At 33.9% G+C, this 20,698-nt stretch overlaps 1 protein-coding gene across 1 annotated transcript; it reads left to right on the top strand.

Moving 5' to 3' along the window:
* The first annotated feature begins 13,417 nt into the window (after positions 1–13,417).
* On the top strand, positions 13,418–15,508 carry LOC131801808 (uncharacterized). The gene has a single exon (XM_059120774.1). The coding sequence runs from the start codon at positions 13,418–13,420 to the stop codon at positions 15,506–15,508; it is 2,091 nt and encodes a 696-aa protein (XP_058976757.1).
* The last annotated feature ends 5,190 nt before the right edge of the window (positions 15,509–20,698 follow it).

Below are 20,698 nucleotides of genomic sequence, written 5' to 3'. Positions count from 1 at the left end.
TGGGTGCTATAACCCCCGAAATGTCAATATTTAGGGAGCTATTACCGTTCTAAAATAAACTGAATGAAAAAGCATGCTAAAAACCCCGAAATGTCAATATTTAAGGAGTTATGGCCATCTTAAAGTATACTATCTTTCATCTTTAAATAACTAAATGAAAAAGGTTGCTATAACCCCCGAAATGTCAATATTTAGGGAGCTATTACCGTTCTAAAATAAACTGAATGAAAAAGCATGCTAAAAACCCCGAAATGTCAATATTTAAGGAGTTATGGCCATTTTAAAGTATACTATCTTTCATCTTTAAATAACTAAATGAAAATGGGTGCTATAACCCCCGAAATGTCAATATTTAAGGAGTTATGGCCATTTTAAAGTATACTATCTGTTTAATTTAGATTGAAAATTATTGGTTTGCAACGTTAACAATGGGTTAACATCTAATTATTTGTAAATGATTAACATCGTTGAAATCTGTCAATGTCAACAGATTTCAACGAGTGGCGAATGGCGCCAACGCCGACTTACTTCATGTTGGGATCGTTGTTTTGTTGTTATTAAACACTCCTCTTCTTCTATCGCGTCGATACGAACGAAGGCTCTCCCCCGCTATTGTGCAAATTAAGGTAATATTGTTTACCAACTCCTTTTTTATTTATTATCAATAAAGCCTGGCCTTTGCCTTATTTTATCTCTTAAAACTAACCCCGCTATTGTGTTTTTATTTATTCTATTTTGTTTGGTTTGCTTTGCATATTCCCCCTTTACCCCGCATTGACGCAAACACTATCTTTCATCTTTAAATAACTAAATGAAAATGGGTGCTATAACCCCCGAAATGTCAATATTTAAGGAGTTATGGCCATTTTAAAGTGTACTATCTTTCATCTTTAAATAACTAAATGAAAATGGGTGCTATAACCCCCGAAATGTCAATATTTATTACCTATTACCGTTCTAAAATAAACTGAATGAAAAAGCATGCTAAAAACCCCGAAATGTCAATATTTAAGGAGTTATGGCCATTTTAAAGTATACTATCTTTCATCTTTAAATAACTAAATGAAAATGAGTGCTATAACCCCCGAAATGTCAATATTTAAGGAGTTATGGCCATTTTAAAGTATACTATCTTTCATCTTTAAATAACTAAATGAAAATGGGTGCTATAACCCCCGAAATGTCAATATTTAAGGAGTTATGGCCATTTTAAAGTATACTATCTTTCATCTATAAATAACTAAATGAAAATGGGTGCTATAACCCCCGAAATGTCAATATTTAAGGAGTTATGGCCATTTTAAAGTGTACTATCTTTCATCTTTAAATAACTAAATGAAAATGGGTGCTATAACCCCCGAAATGTCAATATTTAGGGAGCTATTACCGTTCTAAAATAAACTGAATGAAAAAGCATGCTAAAAACCCCGAAATGTCAATATTTAAGGAGTTATGGTCATTTTAAAGTATACTATCTTTCATCTTTAAATAACTAAATGAAAATGAGTGCTATAACCCCCGAAATGTCAATATTTAGGGAGCTATTACCGTTCTAAAATAAACTGAATGAAAAAGCATGCTAAAAACCCCGAAATGTCAATATTTAAGGAGTTATGGCCATTTTAAAGTATACTATCTTTCATCTTTAAATAACTAAATGAAAATGGGTGCTATAACCCCCGAAATGTCAATATTTAGGGAGCTATTACCGTTCTAAAATAAACTGAATGAAAAAGCATGCTAAAAACCCCGAAATGTCAATTTTTAAGGAGTTATGGTCATTTTAAAGTATACTATCTTTCATCTTTAAATAACTAAATGAAAATGGGTGCTATAACCCCCGAAATGTCAATATTTAGGGACCTCTTACCGTTCTAAAATAAACTGAATGAAAAAGCATGCTAAAAACCCCGAAATGTCAATATTTAAGGAGTTATGGCCATTTTAAAGTATACTATCTTTCATCTTTAAATAACTAAATGAAAATGGGTGCTATAACCCCCGAAATGTCAATATTTAGGGAGCTATTACCGTTCTAAAATAAACTGAATGAAAAAGCATGCTAAAAACCCCGAAATGTCAATTTTTAAGGAGTTATGGTCATTTTAAAGTATACTATCTTTCATCTTTAAATAACTAAATGAAAATGGGTGCTATAACCCCCGAAATGTCAATATTTAGGGAGCTATTACCGTTCTAAAATAAACTGAATGAAAAAGCATGCTAAAAACCCCGAAATGTCAATATTTAAGGAGTTATGGCCATTTTAAAGTATACTATCTTTCATCTTTAAATAACTAAATGAAAATGAGTGCTATAACCCCCGAAATGTCAATATTTAAGGAGTTATGGCCATTTTAAAGTATACTATCTTTCATCCTTAAAAATCTGAATGAAAAAGCATGCTATAACCCCCGAAATGTCAATATTTAGGGAGCTATTACCGTTCTAAAATAAACTGAATGAAAAAGCATGCTAAAAACCCCGAAATGTCAATATTTAAGGAGTTATGGCCATTTTAAAGTATACTATCTTTCATCTTTAAATAACTAAATGAAAAAGGGTGCTACAACCCCCGAAATGTCAATATTTAGGGAGCTATTACCGTTCTAAAATAAACTGAATGAAAAAGCATGCTAAAAACCCCGAAATGTCAATATTTAAGGAATTATGGCCATTTTAAAGTATACTATCATTCATCTTTAAATAACTAAATGAAAATGGGCGCTATAACCCCCGAAATGTCAATATTTAGGGAGTTATGGCCATTTTAAAGTATACTATCTTTCATCTTTAAATAACTAAATGAAAATGGGTGCTATAACCCCCGAAATGTCAATATTTAGGGAGCTATTACCGTTCTAAAATAAACTGAATGAAAAAGCATGCTAAAAACCCCGAAATGTCAATATTTAAGGAGTTATGGCCATCTTAAAGTATACTATCTTTCATCTTTAAATAACTAAATGAAAAAGGTTGCTATAACCCCCGAAATGTCAATATTTAGGGAGCTATTACCGTTCTAAAATAAACTGAATGAAAAAGCATGCTAAAAACCCCGAAATGTCAATATTTAAGGAGTTATGGCCATTTTAAAGTATACTATCTTTCATCTTTAAATAACTAAATGAAAATGGGTGCTATAACCCCCGAAATGTCAATATTTAAGGAGTTATGGCCATTTTAAAGTATACTATCTGTTTAATTTAGATTGAAAATTATTGGTTTGCAACGTTAACAATGGGTTAACATCTAATTATTTGTAAATGATTAACATCGTTGAAATCTGTCAATGTCAACAGATTTCAACGAGTGGCGAATGGCGCCAACGCCGACTTACTTCATGTTGGGATCGTTGTTTTGTTGTTATTAAACACTCCTCTTCTTCTATCGCGTCGATACGAACGAAGGCTCTCCCCCGCTATTGTGCAAATTAAGGTAATATTGTTTACCAACTCCTTTTTTATTTATTATCAATAAAGCCTGGCCTTTGCCTTATTTTATCTCTTAAAACTAACCCCGCTATTGTGTTTTTATTTATTCTATTTTGTTTGGTTTGCTTTGCATATTCCCCCTTTACCCCGCATTGGCGCAAACATTGGTCACTTCGGACCGGATAACGAGCTGTCGGCAAAAAGAAGTTAATTGTTTCTTCTTTTTTATTTACAAAGCAAACTTCATCATCATCATACAGTCCACACATTCATCGTCATCATCATCATCCTCATCATCATCTATTTTCCTTTAAAAACAACCAGGTACGTAAAGTGAAAAAAGTGCCTTGTGAAAAAATAATATTCTCTAAAGAAAGAATTTTTGGAACAAAATTGTGTAAAACAACAATCGTGTCGTTTATTTGTTCTGTGGCCGTTTTACAACGCGTCGCGTACCCCGTTTCCCCCGCCGTCTAGTTTTGCAAATATTGTTTTGCCGTCGGCATTCGACAAAAAATCATAGAAAACAAATAAACCAAAATAATTGTGAAAAAAGTGTATTTTTTGGCTTTTCCAGTGAAAATAAAATATTGTTGTCGGGTGTCATTTTAATGTACGTTAAATTTCCTATCGATTGGTATAGTTGAAATTAAAAAATTGTTAAATTTTTTGCAAATTTGCATTTTTGCTAATTAAAATATTCATTAAAAATCACCCCCAAAAAGTACACGCAGCAATTACATTGGTTTGTTTGGTTGTTCGCTAACGATCGATATACAAACATACAAACGCAGTAATAGGCACACCGCTGATGATCACTGCTTGGTCGGTCAGCCACACATAAGCGTATACATACATACGTTTGGTCAGACGTTTGATATTTTTCTATCGTTCGTTGCATTACAGGTGAACCGTGATAAAACGACCTGTAATATAATATATGAAAATTTTTTGATTTTTGTTTGGAATAATAATTAATGGTAATTGGGTGTAATAAAACGACGTTTTTGGAAAAGTTAAATAACGCGAGTTACCTACAGCCACCAATAAACAACATTATTATTAAGTTCATTATTTTCAACCACAACCTCATTTATTAATAACATCATTATTATTAACACCATTATTATTAACATCATTATTATTAACATCATTATTATTAATATCATTATTATTAACATCATTATTAGTTACAACATTGTCATAAACACCAAAGAGCTAACACCAATATTGTTGACATTATTTCGTCAGCAATAATTCTCCACTTCAACATCACAATAACAACACTAGTAATAAAACTACGACGGAAATAACCCAAAAAGAAATGTTTACTTTTACTGTACCCAATACAAATTTTTAGCTTAAGTATTTTTCTTGATAGCTCTAGATTTTATGTTTCTTTGTTCTTTGTTAACTCTAAGAAAAATCAATAATTGTAAAATCACTTAAATATAAGAATTTTTTTGAATAAAGAATCAGTTGTATTTGGCATCTAAAACAGAATAATTCTTGTTTTCTTATTTTTCGGTTGTACGGAAGTTAACTGGCGCAGTCGTACGGCCATTGTTGGTGCGGTCTTTCTCAAGTGAAAAAATATAATTAAATAAATGTATCCTTAAAACAGAAAAAAAAAAAAACCAAAAAAAAAAAAAAAAAAAAAAAAAACAGTGACAAGTTAATTGTGGAAAAAACAGTGAACTATCCTTTAAAGGACATAAAAAATTTTTTTTTTGAGAAAAATTTGGTGAAGAAAAAAAAATATATTAAATTAATTAGGCTTGACGGTATATCAAGTAATCCTTAAGGAGAAAAATCGTGCGCCAACAATCGAAAAAAAAAAAGAACCTACGTCCGTACAACCGAGAAAATCAAGTGCCAATGCAATATAGTATTTTGTTGAAGGAATATCAACAATTTACTATAAGAAGAGAAGGAATATCTCTTAAATAAAAATATATATTTAAAATCAAAAATAATATTTTGTTGACGGAATATCAACAAATATAACCATCCAGAGAGAATTAATATCTTTTTGGTTGGAATAAATATTTAATAAAAATTGTTGAAGGAATATCAACAAATTATATCTTAAATAAAAATATATATAAATTCATAAATAATATTTTGTTGAAGGAATATCAACAAATATTACCATCCGGAGAGAATGAATATCTTTTTGGTTGGAATAAATATTTAATAAAAATTGTTGAAGGAATATCAACAAATTATATCTTAAATAAAAAATATATATAAATTCATAAATAATATTTTGTTGAAGGAATATCAACAAATATTACCATCCGGAGAGAATGAATATCTTTTTGGTTGGAATAAATATTTAATGAAAATCGTTGAAGGAATATCAACAAATAATACGGTCATAGTGGATCAGATCAGATAAAACAAGAAAAAAACCAACTAACAAAAACAAATAACAATACAGTGAAGATCAAAAAAAAAAAAAAGGAAAATCAACTAAAAATAACAATTAAAAAGTTAATAACATATAACAATAACAACAACCGTAACAAAAACGAAAAAAAAAAAACTAAAAAAAAAAAAAAAAAAAAAAAAAAAAAAAAAAAAAACAAAAACAAGCAACAATTAAAACAACAAACAACAACTACAAGTGAAGAACAAGAAATAGTCCTGAAGCAGTCCATATCTACAAGCAACTTATACAGGTCTCATCGGAGGAAAGAAGCAGATAAAAACCTTGGAAATCAACAATGAAATTATTTATTATGATAATACTAGGGTAATTATTTTAAGAAAATTATAATATTTATCACTATTATATTACTTTATAAAATATAAAACAGAAATAAGCAAAGAAATATTTCAATTATAAAGAAAAAGGCTAATCAAAATATCTCAAATCAATAAAAAGGGTAATTATATTAAATGCGAAGACTAAGACCAAGACCATATTCTATTCGATACTTAACTGCAATACCGGAACAACAAGAAATGACTACCGTTAATGACATTAGTGCCCCTCAGGCGCTACAATCTCAACAACCGTCACAATCCTCTCAAGCATACGAAACATTAAAAATTCCAGATGCCGTAAAAGATTTACCAACATTTAATGGAAATCCAAGGCAACTAAATGATTTTTTAGAAAACGTTGAAGAGATTTTAAGAATATTAGCGAATATCGATGGTTCTAACCAAGCAACAGTAGTGCTTAGAGCCATCAGAAACAAAATAGTGGGAGAAGCTAATGAAGTACTTAATTCATCCGGTACTCCGTTAGTTTGGGAGGTAATTAAAGCGAATCTAATACTTAAATATTCGGATAAAAGGAGTGAAACCTCCCTTGTGCGTGAACTCCACAATTTACGACAAAATAATCAGACTGTGCAAGAATTTTATGGTTCAGTTATAGAGCTACAGGCAGCAATAAATAATAATATATCAATTCATGAAACTAACAAACATGTCATAAACTCGAGGCGCGAATTTAACGCTAAAATGTGCTTAGATGCATTCTTAATAGGCCTCCGAGAACCCCTTGGCTCAATGATTAGGTCTATGAGACCCGATTCATTAGATGAAGCATTAACATTCTGCATTCAGGAACAAAATATACAATATTCAAGAAGACTTACTTACAACCAACCATTCTACCAACCAAGGTATAGACAGAATACACGGAATTATGCCCCTGCTCGTAATTACCAACCAAATATGAATAACACACATAGATTTACACACGGACAAATTCACCATTACGCACAAAACAATATAAATAGATTCCAAAACACGGTTAATACTCAGGGAAGAAATCAATATAATCCAATAACTAATGCATTTTCACAAAAGGGACCTCAAGCACCTAATGGAAATACCTTTTCTCACAATGGGTCCGGACAGAGCAAATTCAGCAACTTCAGGCAGCAACAGCTTACGACCAAACCCTTACCACCACCAGAACCAATGGATGTTAGTTCTGGTTATAGTCATTTAAGAAAACCTATGACTACACAAACGAGACAGACATCGTACCTAAACAACGTCAATGTGTCTCAAGCTTACCATAATGATCTAGACGGATATTACCACGGACAAACACATGACAATGACTTCGAACAAAACTACACTTATCATCAAAATGATGATAATGACATGAACGATCTAAAAGACCAACAAAATAATGGTATTAGAACGGAATACGAAAATGTAATAGTTGATAATGAAAATTTTCATATGAATGCCTACCCACACCAACGGGATACTTAGATATTAACAAACATGGACACACATTACCCTATATTAACATATCCTCCCCATTTGGTAGACCCCTGAAATTTTTAATAGATACTGGAGCATCGTCATCATTCATAAACCCAGAATTTGTAAATGACGAAGAGTGTATGACTTGCAAACCAATTACAATCACAACAATTTTAACTAAACACTCACTGGACAAAAAAATTAAACTACCCTTATTTACGGAATTCAAACAAAAAGGAGATACAGAATTTTTTGTCTTCAAATTTCACAACTATTTCGATGGACTAATAGGATTGGACATATTAGATTTTCTCAAAGCTAAAATAGACCTAGGTAACAAAACTCTAGTAACAAGTCAAGCCATCATACCTATTCATCTCAAACCCAATTTTACTTCTGAGAAATTCATTATTCCAAGCTCTTCCAGAGTTGTTATTAATGTACCGGTAGACACACAAAATGGTAGCTTTTTTCTCCCAAGGACTTTTTTGGGTTCCGACCTCTTTATTTCAGAGGGACTGTATCATTCTAAAAAGTGGTACAGCCTTGTGGAAATAGTTAATACTTCTGGACATGATAAAATTGCATACATTGAACAACCAATAAAGACGACACCATACAACGACCAGAATTACATCGAAGTTAATAACTTCAGTTTAGAACACAACTGTATGAATGATAATCATGACATTTTAGATTCGATAAGGACCGGTCATCTTAATAAAGAGGAAAAACAAGCTTTGCTGAAGGTTTGCAAATGCTTTGAAGATGTGTTTTTCAAGGAGGGAGAACAATTGACATTCTCGAATCAAATCAAACACCAAATAAGGACAACTGACGACAAACCCATTTTTACAAAATCATACAGGTACCCTTACATACACAAAGAGGAAATACGCAAACAAATCGATAAAATGTTGCAACAAGGTGTAATTAGAAGAAGTTTTTCACCATGGAGTGCTCCTATATGGATCGTACCAAAAAAATTAGACTCGAGCAATATACAAAAATGGAGACTTGTTATAGATTATCGCAAATTAAACGAGAAAACTGTTTCTGATAAATATCCCATACCCAACATAACTGACATATTAGATAAATTGGGGAGAAGTCTCTACTTCACAACTTTAGATTTAGCTAGCGGTTTTCACCAGATCGAAATGCACCCAAAAGATATTGGTAAAACAGCATTTTCTGTCGATAGAGGTCACTATGAATTCGTAAGGATGCCTTTTGGATTAAAAAATGCTCCATCCACTTTCCAAAGGGTAATGGACAATGTATTAAATGACTTGATCGGGACAGTCTGCCTTGTATATTTAGATGACATAGTTATATATTCAACTTCCTTAGAGGAGCACATACAACACTTGAAAAAAGTACTCGGTAAATTACGTACAGCCAATCTTAAGATACAACTGGACAAATCAGAATTCCTAAAGAAAGAATGTTCTTTTCTCGGACATGTTATTTCCACTGATGGTATTAAACCCAACCCTGATAAAATTCATGCCATAAAAGCTTTCCCCGTACCAAAAACACAAAAACAAATAAAATCATTTTTAGGACTACTAGGTTATTACAGGAAATTTATTCAAGATTTCTCGAAATTAACGAAACCCCTCACAGAATGTCTTAAGAAAGGGAGAAAAATAATATTAAACGAGAGATATTTGAACACATTTGCTACTTGCAAAAATCTTTTAATGAACGACCCACTGCTCCAATATCCTGACTTTTCAAAACCATTTAATTTAACCACCGACGCTAGCGACTTTGCTTTAGGAGCAATACTTTCCCAAGGACCAATAGGTAGTGACAAGCCTATATGTTACGCAAGTCGTACATTATCGAATAGCGAAATAAATTACTCGACGATAGAAAAAGAATTACTTGCTATCGTATGGGCGACAAAATATTTCAGGCCATACCTTTTTGGAAGGAAATTTAAAATAATTACCGACCATAGGCCCCTTACATGGATCATGAGTCTAAAAGAACCAAATTCAAAATTAATCCGCTGGAGATTAAAACTAGAAGAATATGACTATGAAATTATCTACAAAAAAGGAAAATTAAATACTAACGCAGACGCACTAAGTCGTATTAAATTAGACAATCTATCTGTAAATGAACATGTCGATATAAACACTAATTCAGTTGATAACATCTCAAACCATGGTACACAAGGAACAACAATCCATTCCTCCGACGAAAATGTTGACGATGGAATACCGATATCAGAAAGACCAATTAACGAATTTAATATTCAAATTATATTTCAAACTCAAATCGGTGGCTCACCAATAACCTTAGAAACAATATTTAAAAATAAAATACGCAAGACTATACGTAGAGAAAAGTACGACGAACAAACATTGACTAACATTTTCCAAAATTATATAGCACCAAATAAAGTCTCTGCGCTTATGGCAGATGACGATACATTTAAATTAATTCAAAGCACCTACTCAAAATACTTTGCAAACAGCAAACTATTTAAGTTAGTACGATGCATGGACATTCTACAAGACATAAGAACCATTGATGAGCAAGACAAAATAATTAATGAATACCATATGAACCATAACCATAGAGGTATTCAAGAGACATATGCACACTTAAAACGAGAGTACTACTTCCCTTTCATGAAAAACAAAATACAAAATTGTATTAATCATTGTCATACATGCCAAACTTTAAAATATGACAGGAAACCACCAAAACCCAAATTTCAAAAACCTGAAATTCCCGAAAAACCACTGGATATTATCCACACAGATATCTATTGTATAAACAAGCGTAATATACTTACCATCATAGACAAATTTTCTAAATTTGCAGCCGCTTACTCTTTAGACTCTAGGAATAGCCTATCAATTCTGAAAAGTTTCAAACATTTCATAAGCCTACACGGCATACCCAAGAAAATTGTTTGTGATCAGGGCGCTGAATTTAATGCATCCATTATAAAAGATTTTTGTAAAATGCATCAGATAACCTTACATTATACATCATTTCATCAAAGTACAGGAAACTCTCCCGTAGAAAGATTACATTCAACCATTACCGAGACCTACAGAATAGTTTACGAAAAGTATAAGTCATCAGAAATACCACTAAATCACGACGAAATACTATTAGAAGTCATTTTTACCTATAACAACGCAATCCATAGTGCTACAAATTTAACCCCATTTGAACTCTTCTATGGTAGGACTTATAACTTCGAAAAGACATTAAGCTATAACTCTGAACATGACTACTTAAATAGACTACAAGAATTTCAAAATGACTTACACAAAATTATTAAAGATAAATTATCCATGGACACTGACAAACGTATAAAAAAACTAAACGCAAATAGGGAAGAACCAGAAGATTTAACTGAAAACCAGACAATATACAGAAGGGAATCAGGGAGGAACAAAATGACCCCTCGCTTCTCAAAGAGGGTAGTCAAGGAAAACAAGAAAGTGACGCTGATAACGTCAAATAACCAAAAACTACATAAAGCCAAAATTAAAAGAAAACGTCTTACATAAACTGACTTCTATTTGTCTTTTAGGTTCGTACCTGTACAATCCGACGTCACAATAACAAACATAACGCAGACTCAGGGACTTATACCACTACAACTGACAGCATATTATAACGACACAAACATAATATTTGACATACAAATTCCTATAATTTCTAATGAACTATTTAAATTATTACACATAATCAAAACCCCCATAAATAACACCTTAGAAATAATAACCGGTGAATACGCTTTAATAAACAATGATAACCTTTATCTTTTCGACAACCGATGCAAACAAATAGAACAAAAATTTTACTGCAACTATGAAACTCAATACGAAAGAAATAGAGATTGCCTAAAATCAATTTTGCTTAGAGAAGAAACGGTGGCATGTCACCTTAGAGACATAGGATTAACTACGGACATAATATATCCAGAACCAAATTACCTAGTGCCTATAAACCCTCCAATAGGAAACATAACCACAGTATGTAACAACGTAACTAAGAGTCTACCAATCAAGTCTTCCTCTGTTATTAATTTTAATGAATGCAAAATCTTATTTAATAATGTCTGGTATACAGATAAACCGAATATTCACCAAGAAAACATTAGCACAATAACCTTCCAAACTAGCTTCTCAAACAATATTACAACACTCTCCATAAGAGACGAACTAACATTACCCAAACTAGATCAATACAGATTCCAAAATAAAGCAAATATCGAATTTCTTCAAACAGACTCTGACAATTACAAAACAATTTCTTATTCCGCATTTGGTATAATTAGTTCTATAATCATAATATTATCAATAATATTAGTAATAAGAAAGCCTATAAAATTAATCTACTCCATAACCCACAACAATAATGAAGTTCTGGCCACAAATGATCCGAAGCCCCTTTGGCCCTCACTTCATTCTGGAGAGGGAGGAGTTACCTACAGCCACCAATAAACAACATTATTATTAAGTTCATTATTTTCAACCACAACCTCATTTATTAATAACATCATTATTATTAACACCATTATTATTAACATCATTATTATTAACATCATTATTATTAATATCATTATTATTAACATCATTATTAGTTACAACATTGTCATAAACACCAAAGAGCTAACACCAATATTGTTGACATTATTTCGTCAGCAATAATTCTCCACTTCAACATCACAATAACAACACTAGTAATAAAACTACGACGGAAATAACCCAAAAAGAAATGTTTACTTTTACTGTACCCAATACAAATTTTTAGCTTAAGTATTTTTCTTGATAGCTCTAGATTTTATGTTTCTTTGTTCTTTGTTAACTCTAAGAAAAATCAATAATTGTAAAATCACTTAAATATAAGAATTTTTTTGAATAAAGAATCAGTTGTATTTGGCATCTAAAACAGAATAATTCTTGTTTTCTTATTTTTCGGTTGTACGGAAGTTAACTCGCGTGCACCCTACGATCGGTCAATACGACTTTTTAGTAAAGTGTTAAAATTGATATTTTTCGTGCGGAATTTGAAATTTTTAATTAATTTTGGAGATTTTGTTCGAAAATTTTATTTGTTGGTCAATATTTTTTGAAAAAACACGCTACATTCGGTAGTATAGTTGCCTAAATTGTAGGTAATTTTAGATATAAAATTTGAAAAATCTCTATATTTTCGTTAGAAAATAGTACAAATTAAAATATTTTAGATTTTTTGTGCGCGAAAATACGGTTTTTTGGAAAATTACCGGTAGAATATACAATTTTTGGAAAATTTGATAATTTGAATATATATTTATTGATATATTTTTTGAATATTTTATATTTATTTGCTGATTTGCTCACCTTTTTCGTGTTACCTTTTTATCGGTTGTTAAATATCTCATTGGAGATTATAATTTTGAAATTTATAGTTCAAATTTTGATTTTTTCACTATTGTGTGAGAGGTTCAAGGCAATAATTTCGCGGAAGTTTTCAAGTTTTTGGCCCTATAGTGCGGTTTTGGTAAATTCTTGGCATCTTTCGGTACGTTCCTTGAACATTTAACAAATTTGGTCGATTTTTTTTGGAAATTTTTGAGTTTGTTGATAATTTTGCCTTGTTGCTCCTTCGTATATTGTGCGAAGTAGAATTGGTTTTCGGTTAATTTTTTTATAGCAAATCGTGCTTGAGTTGTTTTTCTCTTACTTATTGTAGTAGAGACTTGGTAAAAACCTTTCAAAATGCCTTTGACTCCAATTGATATGTTTATCAGAGCTTCGGATGCTCTCGTAAAGTTTAACGCTAGCTTTGAGTCTATGAGTGATGAGGAATTGGATTTCCAGTATTTAAAATCCCAAATGAATGGATTAGAGAACTTGTGGGAAAGAGTGCAGGAAAAATTTGAAAAAGGCTGTGATTTTATGATGACGTCTGTAGAGACGTCAAAAGAAGAAATAGATGCTGTCGATCAAAAGTATCATGCATCTTTTCAACTGTATCTGCGATGCCAGGCTGCAATTAATAGGAAGTTAGATCAATTTAAAAGGACTCGTTCTTCTTCTATTAATTCAAGCGTTAGTGGTTCTGTAGCGTCTTTGTTAGAAACCCCGGGTGAAACCCTACAAAAATCACCGAATCCAATTATGCCGAAAACGTCGGTTGAAACGCGAACCCAATTGAATGTTTCGAATCAGGCTTCGCTCGAAAATCCTTCCCAAATTCAGACTCCGCTTACCTCTATTGTGGGGAATAGTAGTGCGAGTTTTCGAACTTTAGATTATGTTTCAAACTCGGATGTGGTACATAATCTAGCTTTGCCGCCTTGTGACACAGATGTTTTTGAAGGCGATTTCCACTCATGGCCCACCTTTAGGGATTTGTTTACCGCTGTGTACATTAATAATGCTCGTCTAAGCGACATTGAAAGACTTTGTCATTTGGTCCGGAAGACGACAGGGGAAGCTCGCGAGATAGTGTCAAAGTTTCCACTAACTAATCGTAGTTTCGCGCCGGCTTGGAAGGCTTTGATCGAAACTTATGACAATCCCCGGCTTCTTGTTCACAATCAATTGAAGGTTTTATTCGATATTCCTGTTCTCTATAGTGAGACTAGTTCAGGATTAAAGACGATCCAACGCGGTATAAATGGTTTTTTAACTTCGATGGCAATTTATGACGTCAAAACTGAAAAATGGGATCCATTTATTGTGTTTTTGTGTCTTCAACGACTGCCAAAAATAACTCAGACCCTTTGGGAGCAAAGTGTAAAGGATAAATCCTCTCTTTCGTCTTGGAAGGACTTGGATGCTTTTCTCACTGAGAGAATTCGTACGCTCATGTGTCTTCATGACATGCGTGGCACCGATCAGTCTAAACGGTTTTGTAATAGACAAGTTCAAGCGCATCATTCGCATATTAATGTCTTAGGATCGCCTTCTTCTCCCCGTGCTTCGAAAAGTTTAAATTGTGTCATTTGTCGAAATCAACGTCATAAATTGTATGACTGTCCCCGTTTTAAGAGCTTGAAATCCGGTGATAGGTATAAAGTTATGAAACGCCATCACCTTTGTATAAATTGTCTTCGTTATGGTCACGAAATAAAGAAATGTGATAGCAAACGTCGTTGTTCGAAGTGCAATAAGGCACATCATACATTGTTGCATCGGGAAGATTTTACATTGGGTAATTCGACTCCAACTTCCACTGTGACATCTAATGTCCCTCAAAATTCGAGTTCCAGTCCATCTAGTTCGGGAAATTGTGCAACATCAACTGGATGTATACCCCGCCAGGTGTTCCACACCGCACAGAACAAATCTGTACTTTTAGGTATGGCGGTGGTGAATATCGTTCACCAAGGAGTTTTGTATCCTGCTAGGGCGCTAATAGATCCTGCGTCAGAGTCCTCTTTTATTTCAGAGCGACTCCAAAATCGATTGAAGCTTCCCGCATCCCCTGCTAAGGCTGTTGTATCAGGAGTTAGTGGTTCGCTTTCGGCTACTGCTAATAAAAGTTGTCGTATACAAATTAGCAGTCCACTCGATAATTCTCCAACATTAGAAACAAGTGTGTTAGTGTTGCCTACTATATCAGAAAATCTTCCGTCATTTGTGACCAATTCAGACTTGAGGCCCCAAATCCCCGACCTTCGCTTGGCAGATGTCAATCTTTTCGAACCTCGTCCCGTAGATCTGTTGTTAGGAGCCGATATTTACCCCAATATTGTTTTAGATGGTTGTCGTTCGATTTTGTCTGGAGCTTTACTGGCTCAAAACTCAGTGTTCGGCTGGCTTGTCACGGGTCCTATACCAGCAGCGCAGGACCACCAATAATAGATCATTTGTCGATGATGATTAACTTTTAACAGCTACTGAGGCTGATTGGAAAAGTTTTTGTCCGATGTCGCACAGTTCTGACGAAATAGTCGCGTCGAAGCCAAGACATTCTCTTATTTGGGCCCCCTTTGTTAGCACCGCCTGAACCTCTCATCACAGAGCAACCATTAAGCTTAGTTAATCGGTTTAGAAAAGTTCAGGCCCTCGCCCACCAGTTTAGTTTGAGGTGGAAAGAGGAATATTTGAAACATTTACACATGAGGTATAAATGGAAATTTCCAGAGCGCGAGTTAGCCATAGTCGATCTAGTTGTTGTTCGTCATGATCAGCTTCCGCCAACGTCGTGGAAATTAGGCCGTGTCGTAAATGTTCATCCGGGAACTGACGGTCACGTACGAGTCGCGGACGTCCGAACCGAGAACGGCGTTGTAAGACGGCCCATCGCCAAGTTGGTCGTTCTGGCCGACGACCCTTCGATAAGTAATTAAAATGGTTCTCTTCTCGTTATATAGTATGTCGATGAAATTGTACACGGAAGACGAACTCTTGAATGTTGATGACGTCAACGCTACCCCGGATTGTCCCCCAACTGATACTACTTTGTCCTCTGCTGCCGTAGAAGCAGCCCTGGTGGAACCAATTGCTGCTGTGACAATATCTGAGCCTGGGTCCGAATCCAAACGGGATTCATCTGCTGCCCTCGCATCTGCTGAACCAATGCAAACCGAGTCCGAATCCATATCTGTGGATTCATCTGCGGCTCCGGTCCCTGCCAATAACCCCCAAATTGAAAAATCGCGAACCGAGTCCGGATCTTCGGGTCCATCTGCGGCTCCGGTTGCCACTCCTCACTCGTTGGAGGAGTCGGCCAAATTTAGTAGGTCCGAATCCCCTCGGGATTCATCTGCGGCCTCCCATAAATGTCGCCTTTGTGACCGCATGCACCCTTTGGATAGATGTAGCGATTTCCGCGTCATGAATGTTGACATGCGTCGTAGAGTTGTTCTTAAATTTAATGATTGCATACGGTGTTTAGCGAAATCCCATCAAGCCAGGGACTGTCAAAGTAAAAGAAAGTGTGCCGTATGCAACGAAGATCACCACACTCTTCTTCACGTTGATTCGAAGACCGTGGTTAAACCCACAAGTAATAGTCGGCGTCGTCCGCATACGGATTATAGGCACCGTTCGCGTCATAGTCCATATTATCGTCCGACTGAAAATGCTTCCCCCTCGCAGGTAGGACTGGTCGGCTTGTTGTCCCTCCAGTCTGGTATCTGCATTTCCCCGACTTTGTTAGTCAAAGTTGATGCTTTTGGCCGTCCCTCTATCGCGAGGGCGGTATTGGACCAATGTAGTAGGCAGAGTCAGATATGCTCCTCTCTGGTGCATAGTCTTCGTATCCCTACTTCAAGAATCGATGGTAGCCAAATATGTAGGCTTAGTCTCACCTCGATATACGACCGGAGTCAGTCCTTGTCAATTGTGGCAGTGGTGACCCATCTGGACCATGCGCGTACGCCTACAGCGGCAATCCCAGAGCGCATAAAAGACTCCTTTCTTGGTCTTCCTTTGGCAGATCCTGATTTTAATAGGCCTGGTCGGGTGGCCCTGGTACTCGGGCCGGAAGTCTATGCCAGGGTCGTAACACATCGGGTGCATGCGACGCCAGGGTTACCGATAGCCCACTACACCATATTTGGTTGGGTATTGTCGGGCATATGTAACATATAGTGTTACACAATGTTTTTTGAAAAAATGATGAATTGAAAAATAAAGAAATAAAGAATTGAATTGGAAAAAAAAAGAAAAGAAAAAAAAAGAAATGGAACTATGTATTGTATTTTAGTTACAACATCCCAATATGTTGCAAGGTGGGCGGCATGTTTAATTTAGATTGAAAATTATTGGTTTGCAACGTTAACAATGGGTTAACATCTAATTATTTGTAAATGATTAACATCGTTGAAATCTGTCAATGTCAACAGATTTCAACGAGTGGCGAATGGCGCCAACGCCGACTTACTTCATGTTGGGATCGTTGTTTTGTTGTTATTAAACACTCCTCTTCTTCTATCGCGTCGATACGAACGAAGGCTCTCCCCCGCTATTGTGCAAATTAAGGTAATATTGTTTACCAACTCCTTTTTTATTTATTATCAATAAAGCCTGGCCTTTGACTTATTTTATCTCTTAAAACTAACCCCGCTATTGTGTTTTTATTTATTCTATTTTGTTTGGTTTGCTTTGCATATTCCCCCTTTACCCCGCATTGACGCAAACACTATCTTTCATCTTTAAATAACTAAATGAAAATGGGTGCTATAACCCCCGAAATGTCAATATTTAAGGAGTTATGGCCATTTTAAAGTGTACTATCTTTCATCTTTAAATAACTAAATGAAAATGGGTGCTATAACCCCCGAAATGTCAATATTTATTACCTATTACCGTTCTAAAATAAACTGAATGAAAAAGCATGCTAAAAACCCCGAAATGTCAATATTTAAGGAGTTATGGCCATTTTAAAGTATACTATCTTTCATCTTTAAATAACTAAATGAAAATGAGTGCTATAACCCCCGAAATGTCAATATTTAGGGAGCTATTACCGTTCTAAAATAAACTGAATGAAAAAGCATGCTAAAAACCCCGAAATGTCAATATTTAAGGAGTTATGGCCATTTTAAAGTATACTATCTTTCATCTTTAAATAACTAAATGAAAATGGGCGCTATAACCCCCGAAATGTCAATATTTAAGGAGTTATGGCCATTTTAAAGTATACTATCTTTCATCTTTAAATAACTAAATGAAAATGGGTGCTATAACCCCCGAAATGTCAATATTTAGGGAGCTATTACCGTTCTAAAATAAACTGAATGAAAAAGCATGCTAAAAACCCCGAAATGTCAATATTTAAGGAGTTATGGCCATTTTAAAGTATACTATCTTTCATCTTTAAATAACTAAATGAAAATGGGTGCTATAACCCCCGAAATGTCAATATTTAGGGAGCTATTACCGTTCTAAAATAAACTGAATGAAAAAGCATGCTAAAAACCCCGAAATGTCAATATTTAAGGAGTTATGGCCATTTTAAAGTATACTATCTTTCATCTTTAAATAACTAAATGAAAATGGGCGCTATAACCCCCGAAATGTCAATATTTAAGGAGTTATGGCCATTTTAAAGTATACTATCTTTCATCTTTAAATAACTAAATGAAAATGGGGCTATAACCCCCGAAATGTCAATATTTAGGGAGCTATTACCGTTCTAAAATAAACTGAATGAAAAAGCATGCTAAAAACCCCGAATTGTCAATATTTAAGGAGTTATGGCCATTTTAAAGTATACTATCTTTCATCTTTAAATAACTAAATGAAAAAGGGTGCTATAACCCCCGAAATGTCAATATTTAGGGAGCTATTACCGTTCTAAAATAAACTGAATGAAAAAGCATGCTAAAAACCCCGAAATGTCAATATTTAAGGAGTTATGGCCATTTTAAAGTATACTATCTTTCATCTTTAAATAACTAAATGAAAAAGGGTGCCAGAACCCCCGAAATGTCAATATTTAGGGAGCTATTACCGTTCTAAAATAAACTGAATGAAAAAGCATGCTAAAAACCCCGAAATGTCAATATTTAAGGAGTTATGGCCATTTTAAAGTATACTATCTTTCATCTTTAAATAACTAAATGAAAATGAGTGCTATAACCCCCGAAATATCAATATTTAAGGAGTTATGGCCATTTTAAAGTATACTATCTTTCATCTTTAAATAACTAAATGAAAATGGGTGCTATAACCCCCGAAATGTCAATATTTAGGGAGTTATGGCCATTTTAAAGTATACTATCTTTCATCTTTAAATAACTAAATGAAAATGGGTGCTATAACCCCCGAAATGTCAATATTTAAGGAGTTATGGCCATTTTAAAGTGTACTATCTTTCATCTTTAAATAACTAAATGAAAAAGGGTGCTATAACCCCCGAAATGTCAATATTTAGGGAGCTAGTACCGTTCTAAAATAAACTGAATGAAAAAGCATGCTAAAAACCCCGAAATGTCAATATTTAAGGAGTTATGGCCATTTTAAAGTATACTATCTTTCATCTTTAAATAACTAAATGAAAAAGGGTGCCAGAACCCCCGAAATGTCAATATTTAGGGAGCTATTACCGTTCTAAAATAAGCTGAATGAAAAAGCATGCTAAAAACCCCGAAATGTCAATATTTAAGGAGTTATGGCCATTTTAAAGTATACTATCTTTCATCTTTAAATAACTAAATGAAAATGAGTGCTATAACCCCCGAAATGTCAATATTTAAGGAGTTATGGCCATTTTAAAGTATACTATCTTTCATCTTTAAATAACTAAATCAAAATGGGTGCTATAACCCCTGAAATGTCAATATTTAAGGAGTTATGGCCATTTTAAAGTATACTATCTTTCATCTTTAAATAACTAAATGAAAATGGGGCTATAACACCCGAAATGTCAATATATAGGGAGCTATTACCGTTCTAAAATAAACTGAATGAAAAAGCATGCTAAAAACCCCGAAATGTCAATATTTAAGGAGTTATGGCCATTTTAAAGTATACTATCTTTCATCTTTAAATAACTAAATGAAAATGAGTGCTATAACCCCCGAAATGTCAATATTTAGGGAGTTATGGCCATTTTAAAGTATACTATCTTTCATCTTTAAATAACTAAATGAAAAAGGGTGCCAGAACCCCCGAAATGTCAATATTTAGGGAGCTATTACCGTTCTAAAATAAACTGAATGAAAAAGCATGCTAAAAACCCCGAAATGTCAATATTTAAGGAGTTATGGCCATTTTAAAGTATACTATCTTTCATCTTTAAATAACTAAATGAAAAAGGGTGCTATAACCCCCGAAATGTCAATATTTAGGGAGCTATTACCGTTCTAAAATAAACTGAATGAAAAAGCATGCTAAAAACCCCGAAATGTCAATATTTAAGGAGTTATGGCCATTTTAAAATATACTATCTTTCATCTTTAAATAACTAAATGAAAATGGGTGCTATAACCCCCGAAATGTCAATATTTAAGGAGTCATGGCCATTTTAAAGTATACTATCTTTCATCTTTAAATAACTAAATGAAAATGGGTGCTATAACCCCCGAAATGTCAATATTT

Source organism: Musca domestica, unplaced genomic scaffold, assembly GCF_030504385.1.
Source record: "Musca domestica strain aabys unplaced genomic scaffold, Musca_domestica.polishedcontigs.V.1.1 176, whole genome shotgun sequence".
Classification (NCBI taxonomy): Eukaryota; Metazoa; Arthropoda; class Insecta; order Diptera; family Muscidae; genus Musca; species Musca domestica.
Note: the sequence above shows the minus strand (reverse complement) of the source record. Positions and strands in the feature narration are given on the sequence as shown.